General features: G+C 43.1%; 2 protein-coding genes across 3 annotated transcripts in view; both read left to right on the top strand.

The window, feature by feature from the left end:
- Window positions 1–3,938: 3,938 nt before the first annotated feature.
- On the top strand, window positions 3,939–12,804 carry ptar1 (protein prenyltransferase alpha subunit repeat containing 1). The gene is made up of 7 exons (XM_084024372.1): window positions 3,939–4,045; window positions 5,456–5,625; window positions 6,622–6,688; window positions 6,885–6,989; window positions 7,789–8,032; window positions 8,647–8,993; window positions 9,278–12,804. The coding sequence occupies exons 1-7, from the start codon at window positions 3,960–3,962 to the stop codon at window positions 9,660–9,662; spliced, it is 1,404 nt and encodes a 467-aa protein (XP_083880498.1). The 5' UTR covers window positions 3,939–3,959; the 3' UTR covers window positions 9,663–12,804.
- A 751-nt stretch (window positions 12,805–13,555) lies between these two features.
- LOC311023628 (amyloid-beta A4 precursor protein-binding family A member 1-like) overlaps window positions 13,556–15,838 on the top strand; it is a 55,465-nt gene continuing 53,182 nt past the window's right edge. For both annotated transcript variants that reach the window (XR_014598225.1, XM_084025594.1), the window contains exon 1: window positions 13,556–13,640. The gene's annotated coding sequence lies outside the window, so the exon portion shown is untranslated. The remainder of the gene's footprint in view (window positions 13,641–15,838) is intronic.

Genomic DNA, 15,838 nt, shown 5'->3' with positions numbered 1-15,838 from the left:
GTGCCTCCAAAGGAGGGTCCTATGTTCCAACAGGAGCCCATGGTAGCCTAGCATTCACTGGTTATGGGAGCAGTGGATATGGTAATGCAGGGAGTGGATATGGTAATGCAGGTAGTGGATATGGTAATGCAGGTGGTAGCACTGGACTGGGCTCTGTAGGTTCAGTTGGTAGCTTCTCTGCTCCCCAGGTGACTGGCTCTACTAACAATGCTGGTGCCTCCAATGCTGGTGCCTCCAAAGGAGGGTCCTATGCTCCAACAGGAGCCCATGGTAGCCTAGCAACCACTGGGTATGGCAGTAGTGGATATGGTAATGCTGATGTTGTCACTGGACCAGGCTCTGGAATCTTCTCTGGTCCCCAAGCAACACGCTCTCTTAACAATGCTGCTATTCCCAGCCCATACTATGTGCCAACAGGTACTCATGGTAGCTTAGCATCAACTGGGTATGGTAGCAGTGGATATGGTAATGCAGGTGTTGGCACTGGAATCTATAACGCCGGCTCCACAGATGGCATTGGTGGAAACAGTCAATTTTATAGTGACACCGATGTGGAGGAAAGCCCTGAGCCAGTCCTCACTGATCTGTCTCACCTGGAGCCAGTCTACGGATACACGTCCCACTCAAGCTACCAGCGAGGAAGAAAGCAGTTCTTCCAAACCCGCTACACTCCTGGGGATGCCCAGATACCAACTGCCATGAGCAGCCCTCAACAACTTGTCCAAACGCCAGCCAAGGGTGGCTTTTGAACATCTTGCAGGTAATAAAACTACAACACTCGAATTAAAACACAAATTAGTGTTTTGCGGATTTTAAACTTCATCTTCTCTTTTTCAGATTCTAGACTTCTTCAGATGACGCCTGGCTGGATGATTTTGAAGAGAAATAATAAAGCCTTTGCTTCTGATCACTTTCACTTCGTCTCTTTCCCATGTTGCCCCGAGTTCAGTCAGCAGAAACTCTGACTCTAAGGAATGTCTCTTACAAATGTGGTGTGACTTGGCTTGTCTTCAGAACAAGACAAGTCTCCTTATTGCTGCCAAAGCTTCTTTCTTTAGCAGAACTGGCCACATGTGGTCTTGGTGCATGCGAGTCTGTCCCACTGCCTCGCTCATAGCCACCCGTCTGTGCTGACATGGGTGTAGTGTCCATCCTTGGGTAAACACTCTACATTGGCTGTGAGGTGCCAGCTCTGCTGTTTGAGAGGCAATAAATTATGATGCACTCCATCTCTGAGGTGGTGCTGGTAACCAAGAAGTAGACGGGGGGGGCTGTAACAGCATTTCGGTCTGTTGGTTCAGATTATTGACGTGGTCATGTGTTAATAAATATTCCAGGAGTTTCACTGCCCTCCTCCTCTGTTGGCATAAGTATTTTGTTCATGTGCTTATATGATAGCATTTGTTTTTGCACACTTACAACCCTTGTCTGGATGCATGCTCCCATATTCCCAACTGTACATTCAAGGACATTGACATTACTTGGATTCTGCATGAAAACAAACTCAACCATATGTTCTGTAACTTGCTCATCAGTTCTTGTTGCCTTCTCACTGGTCTCATGGACCACTTTTCTGAAATTAAACCCACATCCAAACAAAATGCAGCAGTAGTTCCAGCAGGACACTCCCCCAGAGTCTGGTAGTTGGGAGGGAGAGCAAATGGGATTTCCCAAATGTTTTACTATTGTACCTTGAGTGCCTCATATTTTGTTTCTTCAATGTTTTACTATTGTGGTGTCTTTAGTTCAAAAGTGTAAAATCTCTTCTATTAATGTAGCCCCAAATCACACATGCATGTGTGATTACATGTATCTCACAGGGCTTTACAATCTGTGCTGCATATAATGCCATCTGTGTCTTCCCCAAAAGACACAGAACAGACAGTGGAAAATCAGGATGGTGTATATATGGGAGGACGTCAAGCAACTTCCAGGAGCTGCTGAAGAGAGAGGACTTGAGCAACAGCACCTCCTCTTCACCACGGAGACCTGGAAAAGGACCGGCTGCACAAACACGAGGAAAAACATTCACACGCAGGGAGAAGAGACGAGGAATGGCTTTCATAAAGAAGAGTCTCCAGCTGGAGGACGAACCAGATCCACATCAGAGTGAATGAATCTGGATTTGGATCAGTGAGACTTTACTAAGACCTTCATGTTTTCGATTAGTTTGCGTGAACATTTTTACTGCTTTTCATTGTTTGCATCATTAGAAGGAAGCAGGTTGAATCAATAACTGTGGCAGTTTCTGGCCGGCAGACAGGAGACTCCCCCACATCACAATAACACACTTACTCCACAGATGTTCTCCATCTCTTATGTAAGATTGTTTGAAAGTAGGTTTTCAGGTGGAGGAGGCGATGAGCGACTGTCAAGCTGTTCCACTTCCTAAACACATTTCAAGACTTTTCTTTCTGAAATATTAGATCAGAGTGCTGTCTGTATGTCCCAGTGTTGCATCTCGTCTTTGGTGCAATGTTTCAGTTGGGGATGTTTTCGATCAGAAAACACTGCAAAGCAGGATTAAAAATATAATACCTGCAAGGAGTTTGCATTATGTGGGACAAAGGATGTATTGAATATTTTTTTAGACGAGCTTCAATCTGCAAGATTCTCTGAAGGAACCTTATGTAGTTCAAGGCTCCAAAAATCATTAAAGTGATGTTAATTTGTGAAAATTATCTTGCTGAACAAAATGTGTAGGTACTATAATTATTGTGTTTTCCCAGAGCTAATTTTCTGCAATAAACGGAAAAATCCCATTGGCTTTTTGTCGGGAGAACAATGCGGCGCTAACTTCCCGGGTTGGCAATATGTCAGAACTGCTGCACTCGATGTGGATTGCTTTAAGGACCTGGTACTGGGCTCTAGAAGATACAATAAAGTCCAACACATTTAACCTTCATAAATATACAAACAAGTTGTGTTCAAAAGATCTGGGATACTTTTCTTGTCAGTCTACAATGGCATGCTTTGTATCGCTGAAAACTAGTGATTCTGAGCTTTCTTTAGATTTTACAATCACACGAACATAAATATACATTCTTGTTATTTTCACCAACTATTAAAATCCACCACAGAGCCACTGAGGGCTGTGAGAAATAACAAGCTGCCATGGCTCAAACTGCACCTCTGGTCCAAGCAAGCTTTTGCATGCAGTACTATGAACAGCCACCGGACGGCGACAAAGAGCAACGATCCGGACGTCATTAAATCCCCCTGATTCAGATGAATCGAGCGATTCAGCCATGCAGGCCTTTGCATTCTGTATGTTTGTCATGGAGGATAGAGCGCATTTGTCTTATATAAATTTTGATCTATATTCATTGTGTGTATTACTATTTAAATGTGTTGAGAAGAATTACAGTATGTTACTTGTAACATGACTATACGAAATTAAATATCAATATACCATATAAATGCTGTATTATAGCAGGGTTGCCAACACTCACGCTCCTGGCGTGACACTCACGCTTTCACGATCAATCTCACGCGTGAGTATCACGCCAGGAGCGTGAGCGTTGGCAACCCTGTGTGTTTCCATTTACAGTCACAGTTGTACTAAAGAGTAGCCTGGTAGAACACACAGTTGCATCATTACTTATATGTTTGGTAAACCTAAATTGATATGCAAATGAGGTCATAGGCCTCATATGATAACATTTGTCAGATTGAAAGATTTGGGATGTCAGATATGATTTATGACCCATGATTGCTCAATGACACTCAAACTGTGTAATGATGATAATCACGATGGTCGTGAGAATCCAGCTGCTGTTCAAGAGAAAATATCGTGTGACGTAAAACATTAATTGATGACTCAACTGAACAAATGAGCAATGAAAAGCAAATCAATTTGTCTTTGGTCCCTCCGAGTCTCCGTAGTATTGGTTTTGTTGTTGTTTTTTTTACCCCGGAATAACTTTTCGCTACGTGTGACGTCATCGGGTGCCACAAAGATGGCGGAGTCGGAGGAGGAGGTGGACGTCTTGGTCCAGAGAGTTGTCAAAGACATCACGAACGCCTTCAAGAGGAACCCCAACATGTGAGTACAGTTGACCGCGAACATACCAGACGGACCGCGGCGGGCTCTGTCTAATTCAGGGGACCGCGAAGCCAAACAACGGCTTGAACCTGCCTGTCAACTGTGCGGGCTTCGACTATCACCTGGAATCGGAGCGGTCCAGGGAAAGTTGACAGTTAAGCCAGCGAGCCGTGCTGAGCATGTTTGTTTGTCGTCTAATAGCTCGTTTAACCAGTTTATAGAAGCAACACACCGTGTTAAGTGACACAATATAATAAACGGTGTGTTATTTCGTGTCGCGATAACTAGTTATTTCGCCCTTCGACGTGACAAGCCGGTCTGTCATAAACGTGCGACATTCCGGTAACGTTAGCGCGTTGATGACGCGATTAATACATTTAACGCAAGTTTTTGTAAAGTGTATTGTTTGCATTTGTGTGTGTTTGTTTGTTTGTTTGTTTGTTTGTTTTATTCCCCCCGTGCTTCCTTGTTAACGGGCTGCTTCTGTAAACCGGCGGCAGGTTGTAATAGTTAGCAGATGCTAACGTTAAGCTTTCACCAGCTAATGTTACAGCATCACATGTATTTATATTAGTAATAACAGATGAAGCGGGACTGTAACCCTCATTCTACCAACATATACCAGGACTGCTGTAAACTACTGTAAGAAACACGCATCCTAGCAAAGTATGACATTATTTCTCCTGAAAACCTAGATAGTTATGTAATTAGTGTCGCCTCAAGGGGGGAAATCTGATTATTTTTTAGTGAAAGTTACCCTTTCCTAAAAGTTACATATCTGATAGTGCCCTGTACTCCCATACTGTTTCATTATTTAAATTAGTGCCTCAAGAAATTTCATCTATTTAAACCACATGCTGCAATTCGGTGCTTTTAAATGGGGTCCCCCAGGACAACTAATATTAGAAAAATTAGGATTATAATAATTATGACAAAATAGTATTCATCTGTCAAAGAGAGAGATCAGCTGTGGAGATTGGTGCCAAAACCACTTTGACTGGACTCAGCAATTGAGACCAGTGGCTTAAGACACCGTGTGATCTTTAATGTATTTTTCTGTCCTCGATAACAACCGTACCTGGTCCTCTACAGCCTGTTCCAGATTTGGAGAACAAAGACACCAAACACAGCCTATATTAAAATGTTGACCGTGAATGTGATATTTTGGACCAAATTGTAAATTGTTGCAAGCACCGTCCACAAACCAAGAAGTGCTGCAAGAATCGGCTGAGAAAACAATGATCAAACTTTCCAGTGATGCAACAGTGGGAAGAGGCCTTAACAGAAAGTCCAAAACAAAAACGGCATTCTTAAAAACACAGAGCTGAACGACTGATGATGTTTCCCCTGAACAAATAAAGATTGCTTCCATGTCCCTCCAGTACTCATTCTCAGTGTCTGCTCCCGCAGTGATGAGATCGGCGTGATCCCGTGTCCAGAGGCCCGATACAACCGCAGTCCCATTGTGTTGGTGGAGAACAAGCTCGGCGTCGAGAGCTGGTGTGTCAAGTTCCTGCTGCCGTACGTCCACAACAAGCTGCTGCGCTACCGCCAGCGCAAACACTGGCTGGACAGGGAAGGTAACTCGGGTCGCTCAACATCTTCCACAGTCGTTTATGAAGGTTACAGGAACATGAGTAAATATGTTCTTGTTCTACGTTTGTTTAGTGTGGTGTGTATAAGACAGCCTGAATACCTTTTTATGGGCTTCAAAGCTGTGTGAGAAATATTCGGCGCTCGAGGGACACAGCGGCAACACAAGCTGTCAAACTTTCCTCAAACTTGGAGTCATTCTTCACTTAATTCTTCACTTAAGTCCACAATAAGAAATCAAATAAAATAAAAATGTGCAATAATCACGTAAAATGTAACCAGTTGCAGCCCATTAAAACAAATTTGATCATATGTAAGCATATTAATGAATAAATACATAGACTGTAGCCTATGGCAACATAAAATAAAAGACCTGAACTTTATCAATCTCCTCCACTGCGTTTCAGAACCAAGGACAGCACCAACCGCCACACACAATGAACAGCGCTATCCATCAATACAATACAATATTATCACAATACTTCAGTCTTGATGCAGTATTTTTCCAATATGCTTATATTATTCATATATTGTAATTTGTTTTACCTTTTTTTAAGAAACAAACAAATGTAACAAAATCATATAAACTATTTGTCAGGTGCCCGTGCCTGCTCAGAAAAATACAGGACCTCAAATTCAAAAGGGTTGATGTGACACACAGATTGATTTAATAAGTTTATGTTGGAGCAAAACTTTCCCAGAAGTGGAATCAGTATTTTTACTTTTGTACTTAAAATGGTTATATGTATTTATTGAATCACTGAAGTCAAGTAATATAAAGATAAAATATCAAATGTATTTTTGCATACATGCTAACTGTTTTAAACATACTATATGATTTTGTTTCATGACTTTTTTTTTTACATACTATACTAAGACTTTTTGCTGTGTAGCGTAAATGAGCTGATAAATGATGACATAATGTGATATCCATAATACTGTAAATCAGAGGAGCTTACAGTTCATATCTGTGTGTCCCTTAGCTGTAGCGGATATCACCTGCACTCTGTTGCTGCTTAACCCGGACTTCACCACTGCGTGGAATGTCAGGTACAGAAACTGAGTCACAGCAGCCCTCGACAACAGAGTTACAGAGATATTTGTTCTCATGAACGTCAGCTGTTCAGTGTTTGTAATTTAGATTCAAAAGAACGTTTGTGACAGCAGTATGGTGAAAGCTTGCCTGTGACAGAAGCCTATATTACTGTGTCGATCCATTGTAATGCTTTGCTGATTGTTGTTGCAGGAAAGAGCTGCTGCAATGCGGAGTCCTTAACCCAGAGAAGGACCTCTACCTGGGCAAGCTGGCCCTCACCAAATTCCCCAAGAGCCCGGAGACGTGGATCCACCGGTGAGAACCACAGTCCCTTCTACATATTACGGGCCGGCTACGTGTAACACGTAACATGCACATTTGTGCAGCAGCTGCTGCAACACGCTGCTCCCACTATAACCAATGAAATGGGCGAAACCAGGTGAGAGCAGACATCAGCTCTACAGACGTAACAAAAGGCCAGCTTCTATTTTTATGTTTAAGGCGAGGTGTACACATCCCTTAAATGCAGAAATGCGTCATAAAGTGTCTATTTTTAAAGTAAATTACTGATTTCCAGGAAATGACTTGACTACCAATAAGCATTTTGACAGTTTTGGAATCATTAAATCATGCACGCCATCCAACTAGACTCCTGTTTCCAGGATAATTGATTTGATTCAGCTCACAATCTTCCCAAAGCTTGGTGCTCAACCTTGTTCTGCTTGATGCTCAGTGTGACCTCCTAATGAAGAATGTAATCTCTTTGACTTTCAGGTAATAGGACTATTGTTCTATTTAAGTAGCAGTTACATACCGCAAAAGGTCAACACTTTCATAACAACGTACTTCTAATCGTGCTGAATTTCCATCAGCTTCTGCTGCAGTTTGAATCCTGTTCCACAGGGTCTTTGAGGACTGCATTTTCATACTTTAGTTTTATAACTGCCATCTGGTGTCACGAATGCAAAACGGTACAAGCCAGTGTGACTGCACAGCCCCGGTGGCCAGAGCGACAGATGGTGGGACACTGATTGTCTTGTAAAAAGTGGTTTTGCAGTAGTGATATACCAGGTTGATGGAGTGACCTCACACAGCCGTTGTTGTCTCCCTGCAGACGCTGGGTGCTGCAGCAGATCTTGCGTCAGTCCTCTGCTGTAGACCGCAGCAGGAAGCATCAGCAGGATGAAGCAGAGCTGGCCGATGCAGAAAGGAACCAGCAGCTCAGTGACCATCTGGCCAGGATGCTCCATCAAGAGATGAAGGTGTGCTCTGACGCCGCCTGCCGTTACCCTAGCAACTACAATGCCTGGTCCCACCGCATATGGGTGCTGCAGCACATGGCCAAGGGCAACGCCAAGGTAGGATGAGGAGGAGATTTAATAAATATATATATTTTAAGATTCGTGGCGTTTATTGTCATATTCCCTTAAAATGCCACCTGTGTGTTTTCATCCACTGACGTGTGACCTTAATGCTCTCCAATCAACATGTACACAATCAACACAGTGTACACACAAGCACATGTTCAGACAGTCTGAGTTAAGTGTTAAAATACAGATAAATACAGTGTCTTTACCAGATGCTGCAGCAGCTCCAACACTGTATATCCCTCTAGAGCGCTGAGAGCCTCTCTCCTTCACTGTCAGTCAGTCTAACAGATTTGAGATCTTTAAGCTTTGTGCATGAAGTGCTGTATTTAAAAATACTCCAAGAAACAAAATCCCCCCCCCGTAAATGTATGAGTCTAAATTACAAATTTAATCTCAGAAATTCCTTTTTTTTTTTTGTATTGAAATTTTACCCCCAGTTCCATAATGCTTCTTTTTTACATTGGCTATTACACTGTTGTTAAAAATGGGAGCTTCATGCAGTCCTAGAATCTGTAAACATGCAGTATTTAAATGACGACAACCTCCGAATATGTGTTGGATGTCTTCACAAACACCTGAGCTCACTGCTGTGCTTTCTCCAGGTTTTCCATGATGAGCTTTCGTCTACGCGTCTGTGGGTGTCCATGCATGTGTCCGACCACAGTGGCTTCCACTACCGCCAGTTCCTGCTCAAGGAGCTGATCAACGAGCTCTCCCAGACTCCCACATCTACCACCGCCACTAGTTCACCTCATCACCGGTGCAGCCCGGTTCCCAGCAGCAGTCCCGAGCATCACGGTCAGGCTAACGGGGAGCTGTCGGGATCAGACACAGAGGGTGAGGACGAGAGGCAGCTCACTGCGGTCCTGCAACTCTTCCACCAGGAGGTGGAGCTGTGCTCGGACCTGATCCTGTCCTTTCCTGGTCACGAGACCCTTTGGAGTCACAGGTGAGGACATGACACAAGACATTTGTCATTTTACAGTGACGTATTATGCAAATAAACAGGAGAATGGTGCAGCATTGCGTCAGAAGAATCAGAATCAGCTTTAGTTGTGATATGTCCATCCATTATCTGTAACCGCTTCTCCTATTCAGGGTATATTTTTTCCAACTCAGGGTAGCTCTCTTTTTGTGTATTTACATCCATGAAGTATACTTTTGGACACGTTCCAATGTGTTGTATTACATTTCAATAATATGGTGTGTTATGTATCTCTCCACCCCTTCCAGGCGGCACATCTTCTACTTGTGGCACCACTGGAAGCGGGACCACCAGCACTACTGCAGCAGCAACGGAGGCAGCGGGTCGGACCACCTTAACAACATCGATCCAGACGTGCCGAAGGTCGCCGCTCAAAGCTGTGCCGGTCGGGGGGAGAGTGTGAACGGACAAAGTCATGCCAGTGAAGCTATGGAAGTGGATGGGGGGTCCTTGCCGGACCCGCGTGACAGCAAACGACTGAAGAGAGGCGCCCTGCTGCCCAGCCCCCCCACCCTGACCTCCGAGCACAGCTTTGTGAGCGGAGTCCTGGACAGCTGCTGTAACCCGGAGCAGAGATGCTTCGCCCTCGCTTACAAGAAGTGGTTAGACACTGTCATCGGCCAGCAGCATTGAGGGAAGGAGAGAGGCAGGAGTCAGCCCCGTCGGTTCTTCTCCAGATTGAAGTTGCCTTTAGACACAGATTTAGGATCAGCTTACCTTCCCATAGTGCTGTCTTTAAGTAATAGTGCTTCAGATGCAGTGATGACGTCAGTCATGGGGCAGCGTGGTTACAATCCTCTTCTCCTGCCAGCGAGTAGAGAGGATGGGGTCTTAGAGTAAGGAAGTTCTGTTCTTCCTCAGAAACATCTGGATTCTCTTGAGCTTCATCTGAGCCAGTTCCCCTTCAGAATGGAAATCTGCACAAATGGAGACATTTGGCTCGCTATGTGTCCGTCAGTAGGTTCTGTTCTTCTTCCATGTGTCTCAATGCCTCAGGTCAAATTGCCACTACTTTACTTTAGTGCCAGTTTGGCTCACTTCACTTCTGTTCAAATATTTCAGCAAAAGGAAATAAATGAAGCCGCCACAGGAGGAACAATGTCTTTGCACCTTTGAACTGATTGTATGGAACGCCAAAATATAGCCAACTCATCATTCATTAAATAATAGTATGAACTAACTAATCATCTGAACAAATATAGTAGAATATATAAATTGCCCAAAGATTGCGACATAATTCAATGAATAGTTTAAAGTGTTAAAAGTTGTCAGTCAGTGTTATTTCATCATTCTTATTTCCACAGTTATGGTTTTTTTAGAGTTCATTGTTATTTAAAAGTCTCTGACATCTTTCTCATCTTTCATTGTCTATGCTCCATAGTTCCAGACTTTATTTGAGGACCCATTATTTTAGAGTCTTGACACTACATTTTGTTGGAATGTAGGAATTTTTGAAAATAGTTCTCCTTTAATGATGGTGGCTCTCATTTAAATGTGTTTCTGATAAAATTCCCTTAGTCGTCGCTTGTTGCAGTGGAAGGTTTTAAGCACAGCCAGACTCTTGATTTTTTTTCTCCAGAGATTTCCATTCTGAAGGTGGTGATGTTTATTAACCATGTTATCGTCTCTTCGTCTTTTCCCAGTTGGTTTTTACTGGCGAACGCTGTCCGTAAGTCCCAACTATGTAGCTCAGTGCTAAGTTACAGTAGCTTGCAACAGAAAGCCACAAAACTAGTCGTCGGCTAAATAACAAGTAATGTTTGCTATGTTGTAAAGTCATAGCTAACTTGCAAGTCTTACCTTCTGTCAACCTGAAGCACTAGATGTATAAGCAGAGAAGCAGTAAAGCGGTACGGATATTCGACTTTGAAGGATTGAGTTCTGGGGAGGCAACGTCTCCCCGACATTCACTGGTGCTACATGCAGCCGTTTCCGCTTCATCTGTTACAGGTGTGTAGTGTGCAACAGGTGAAAACTGAACAGCACTTTGGACTATTTGATGATAATAGGCAATCATTGTTTGTAGAGTATTATTGCGAAACTATTTTTGAAATATTGTGTTATTCTGCCACAGGCTAGTTAACAGTACTCCTAGCTGCTTTGTGTCACTACCTTGTGCAAAAAATAGAGGTAAACCTCAAAAAGGTCAAAATCTACATTCTGTCTAGTTGAGGAATAATTTAAGGCACACTCAAAAACGTTGTAACACGCTGTATCTGCACAGTCCATCCCCTCGATAGAGAGGTGTCGCCCACGGGACCTCATTTTGGAAAAATCAGTCGTCAGTTGTTTTGTTTTTTTTGGTTTGTTTGGGGGTTTTTTGTACCATTTGAATTGTGCCATGAATTATACAAGTGATGTTTGTCAATTTAAAAGGTCATTTTGTATGTCGTGGTTGTCATAGCGACATTTAATTGTGAAACCGCTCCAGTGAACTACATCTGTGTACGTCATCAACACAGCCGTTACCATGGCGCCCTAGTTAGCCAGGTAGCTTAGCTGCGCTCCGTAACACAAATCTAACGTTATCTTACTGGATGTGTCGCGTCCAGCGACTATTTTTATCAGCTGGGAAACAAAAGATGGAGCGAGAGCCGTCGTTGATGTTGGTAGATCCTGGTACGAAGCCCACAAGCATCACAGTTTAAGGGAGACGCCACATATTTTCAGTCTTTCACTTCAACAGACGAAATGCAACTTTTTTTTTACTATATTTGAATATATAAATCGTGGCAAAATGCAAACCGGATCAAAAACGTATTTCTTTTTCACTGCCGTACACATCTTTCTCCAAGATAAGATCCCATGGTGGTTCACCAGGAGAGAACTCGCCTCTCTAGAATAGACGGTGAAAACGATAACTCTTCCCACCATTTTGTGTCGTCCGTATTGACGAGCAGAATGAAGAAAGAATGGTCTCCTTGAATTTGAATCTTAATGAATCTGAAATCGCCTGTATTCCAGATAGTTTCAGACATGCGGTTTGAATGGTGTTCATCGTCTCGTTGCCCGGCAACGTTCTGGTTCGTTGTTGCTAGTTCTTTAGCTTAGTCAGTGACAATATCGCCACACAAGTGAACAAATGCATAACTTGACATGGATGATGATGTTCCATCAGTGTAGCCATGGACACATTAGACTTCACTATATGACATGCGATCACATGTAAATGTGGCACTGATGTTCGGGTGCCATCACATCTGTATATAGCGGTACGATTGGATCGGAGACTAACCGGTTTGATTGGTCACTGTTCACAGGCTGGCGAGCCAAAGTTATCTCATTATACGTCTCCATGTGCTTCCATGTAACCCCGACCACGTCGTACTTAGCTTCTCCTAGAAACTACAATGTAAGAGTTATGAAGTGAGATGCTTCGTCAACTCGAATCACTGTGTACATGATCATAGATAATCTTGAAACTAGTATTTTTGAGCCATGTATTCTTTGGGTTTGTTCATGGAGAACGGGTGCATATCAGAACTGTATGGTGGGGGCTATTTTAACAACCTAGAACACAAACTTTGAATACAAGACTATCTATGCAGAAATGTTTTTTTAAAGGTTCAACAAGCTTTTAAAAAGAATAATGTAGCTTCTGGGTTTTTTTTTCTAATTTATTCTTCAGTTTACTTCAGTGGAGGGTAAATCCTTCATGAATAATTCCTAGCATCTCATTAATTTTCTATTTATTTATAGAGTTAGTCTTTTATCTTCACTTTCAGCGTTTTGTCATCTGCTCACGATGAAAATAAAGCTCATCTGGGATAAAGGTATATTCTTTTTACCTGTTAATTTTTAGGTGTGTGTGTGTCTGTCTGTGAATCGATTGGAAAGTCAAAGATCTTTAAAATCCACAGTTTTGCAAGGTTGGTATTGGGGATTTGGGCTGCACGTTCACGCTCACTTTCTTCACTAAGTTCCCAAGTATTTTGAACATAGTTCAATTTTACGAATGCACAAATCAGAACTTGAATACATTTGAGACATTCTTTTGTATATATTTACACATTGTTCAGTTGCTAAGTGTGTGTGCATGAATCGCCTGATGCGCATTGCAATATTCTAATATATCGTGATATATCAAATTTGTCATTGATATATATTTAGATAGATAGATATTTATATATATATTTATTTATATATATATGTATATATATTTATATTATATATACATAATATAAATAAAAACCATAAAAAAAACATTAAAAACATAAAAAAACAATATATATATATATACATGTATATATATATATACATATATATATATATATATACATATATATATACATATATATATATATATATATAAATTGTATATAATACACAAAAATATACAAAATAAACAATATATATATATTATTATTTTTTACATGGATTTTATATTTCTATATTTAAAAGTGCTGCAAACTGCTCGTCTTGAACAGTCGGGCTGTTTGTTGATGATGATGTGACTGAGGAGGGGCGGGGGGAGGAGGGGCTGGGAGGCTGGCAAACACACACACACACACACACACGCTCAGACAGACAGCAGCCGCTACAGGGAAGATGGAGGATGGTGTGGCCGCGGCGGAGCGGACCTGCAGCCCGCAGCAACGTCGCTGAAAGCAGGTGAGTGTTTCACTGAACCGGCCGCGACGCTCCGCGGGGATGACGGGGCGTCGAGCGGCTCCGGGGCGGCCGAGCTGCGGGGACGGTGTGTGTCTGTCGCCGCTCGGTTTGTTGACTGTTTGAGGAGTGGCTGCCGGGAAAAAGATAACGGCACGTTTCAGAGTAAACGTCGTGAACCGGGATTCGGATACGCAACATCGTTTGCGTCGGGGCTCCGCGTGTCGGGCTGAGACGGAAACGGGGTGCGTGAAACGGGCCGAAGAGGCCCTGTTGTCGGCAGGTGCAGTCCCAGCTACGCGAACCGCATCCCGGTACCACTCCGGCCTGGTGGGGTCTTTATGCGTCCCGGACTACGTGTCTGCAGGTCGGCTTCACTCTCCTCCTGCAGAAGCCTCAATCACACGCATGCAGTGTGTGTGTGTGTGTCTGTTGTGTGTGGGTTATTGTTGTTGACAGACGTGCAGGTTCTGGGCTGCAGTACCTCATCCATCAAGAGAAACCAGGTCCATCGTGTCCTGAAACACACTGGAGAGTCCAGTTGGCCGGTCCGATGGAAATCACATTTAGGCGTTATATATACGCAGAGCAAAATGTATCAATCATTTTAAAAATGTGGCCTATTATTGATAGTTTTTACAGGAAGATACAGATATATACCTTTTCCCTTTCAGTAGCTGCAACAATGTGGTGAAATGTGTGATCCTAAATGACAGCAGCTGCAGGCTGAGCCCCGGCAGGGTCGTGTCTACATGTTTACATCTTTGTGAAAAATCTGGAGGGCCTTGCTGACGGATGACCTTTCCTAACCGTATCCATGAGGTCCAGGCCTGACCCCCAACCATCTCACGTTGGTTTCACGAATGGAGACTATGTAGACACGACTGCAAACAGGTTGCGTTGTGGTTGCACATCGACATGTTGTTCTGTGTGATGCAGCTGAGCCACACTTTCCTCCCAGGGATGTTTATTTCTACCAGAAGGAGACTTTAGTAGGAAAGCTGATGTGGGTTGTTGAGTCTGTGGCTCTTGTGTTGTGTAGCAGGTTCCCGTATGGCTTTTTAACACGCTTTCTAGTTTCAATCTCGCTCCTCCGTTCTGGTCCTGATGCTTGGGGACTCTCGGTCCTGGTCCTGATGCTTGGGGACTCTCGGTTCTGGTCCCGGACCAGGAGTACCTCTACCTAATTGCATTTTCACGTTGGGTGACAGGCTCCGGATGTGTCTTAGATTAGTCGCTGTAGTGCAGCCATAGTAGACGATACACAAACATCAACCACATATTGTTTAAGTAGAAGAAAAATCATGATTAATTATGTAATTATTCATCTGCAAATGTGACTTGGCGGCCTGACGCGGGTGATGTGGAAGATGTATCGTTGCCGTCGTCTTTCGTTACCGGCGATCAGACAGTGAATCAATCACTGTGATCAGAAGGATTTAGGAACCAAACTGAACCTGCAGCTTCATCATCACGTTTGTCTCCTTCATCAGATCTCTTTGTTCCGAGTTCAAGTAATGGAAACGCAATTGGTCATGAATTTTAGCTGACTTTGATTTTAACCGAAAGAAGGAAATTCCTCAATGCACAGAAGGCGTTTATGTGTTGTAATCAATTAATACCAACAACCTGCAGGTGTTGACTGGATTCATGAAGCCTCATGACAATGGGTCGCCGTGGAAACCCCCTTAAAGGACCAGACCAGTGGTACTAGATCTCATTGTCCATCGACAACGGCCACCTAGTTTGCATAAACCTCCACCATCTTTACCAAATTAACTTTATTGACACATGTCATAGTGAGGTAAACATAATTGCCTCTTTTCAATTTGTTTAACTTGTTCATCAACATAAAATAGTTCTGAAGAGAAATATTGTCAGTAAATACAAATCTGACTCCAATTAACAAAATTAATAAGAATTACATTATTTACCCCGTCGTGCAGACTGATCTCATGAATGTATATGTATGACACGCCAACTCTTGTGCGTGTTATCACTACGCACAATCGCCTTTTCTCGTGTTTATCAACGCCGAACTATAACCTTAAAGGGCGTTTATACACACGCGGATGTGATGGGTCGTTTCGCTAGAGGGCGCTGACAAACACGCGGATGTGATGGGTCGTTTCGCTAGAGGGCGCTGACAAACACGCGGATGTGATGGGTCGTTTCGCTAGAGGGCGCTGACAAGCACGCGG

The sequence above is a fragment of the Eutrigla gurnardus genome (genome assembly GCF_963514095.1).
Source record: "Eutrigla gurnardus genome assembly, chromosome: 13".
Classification (NCBI taxonomy): Eukaryota; Metazoa; Chordata; class Actinopteri; order Perciformes; family Triglidae; genus Eutrigla; species Eutrigla gurnardus.
This window is presented reverse-complemented; position numbering and strand designations above follow the sequence as displayed.

Bases quoted from the DNA above. Each gene is read 5' to 3' on its own strand.
- ptar1 (XM_084024372.1), top strand. From the start codon at position 3,960: ATGGCGGAGTCGGAGGAGGAGGTGGACGTCTTGGTCCAGAGAGTTGTC. The intron at 5,626-6,621 runs GTAACTCGGGTC...TGTGTCCCTTAG, and splicing joins ACACTGGCTGGACAGGGAAG to CTGTAGCGGATATCACCTGC. The intron at 6,689-6,884 runs GTACAGAAACTG...TTGTTGTTGCAG, and splicing joins ACCACTGCGTGGAATGTCAG to GAAAGAGCTGCTGCAATGCG.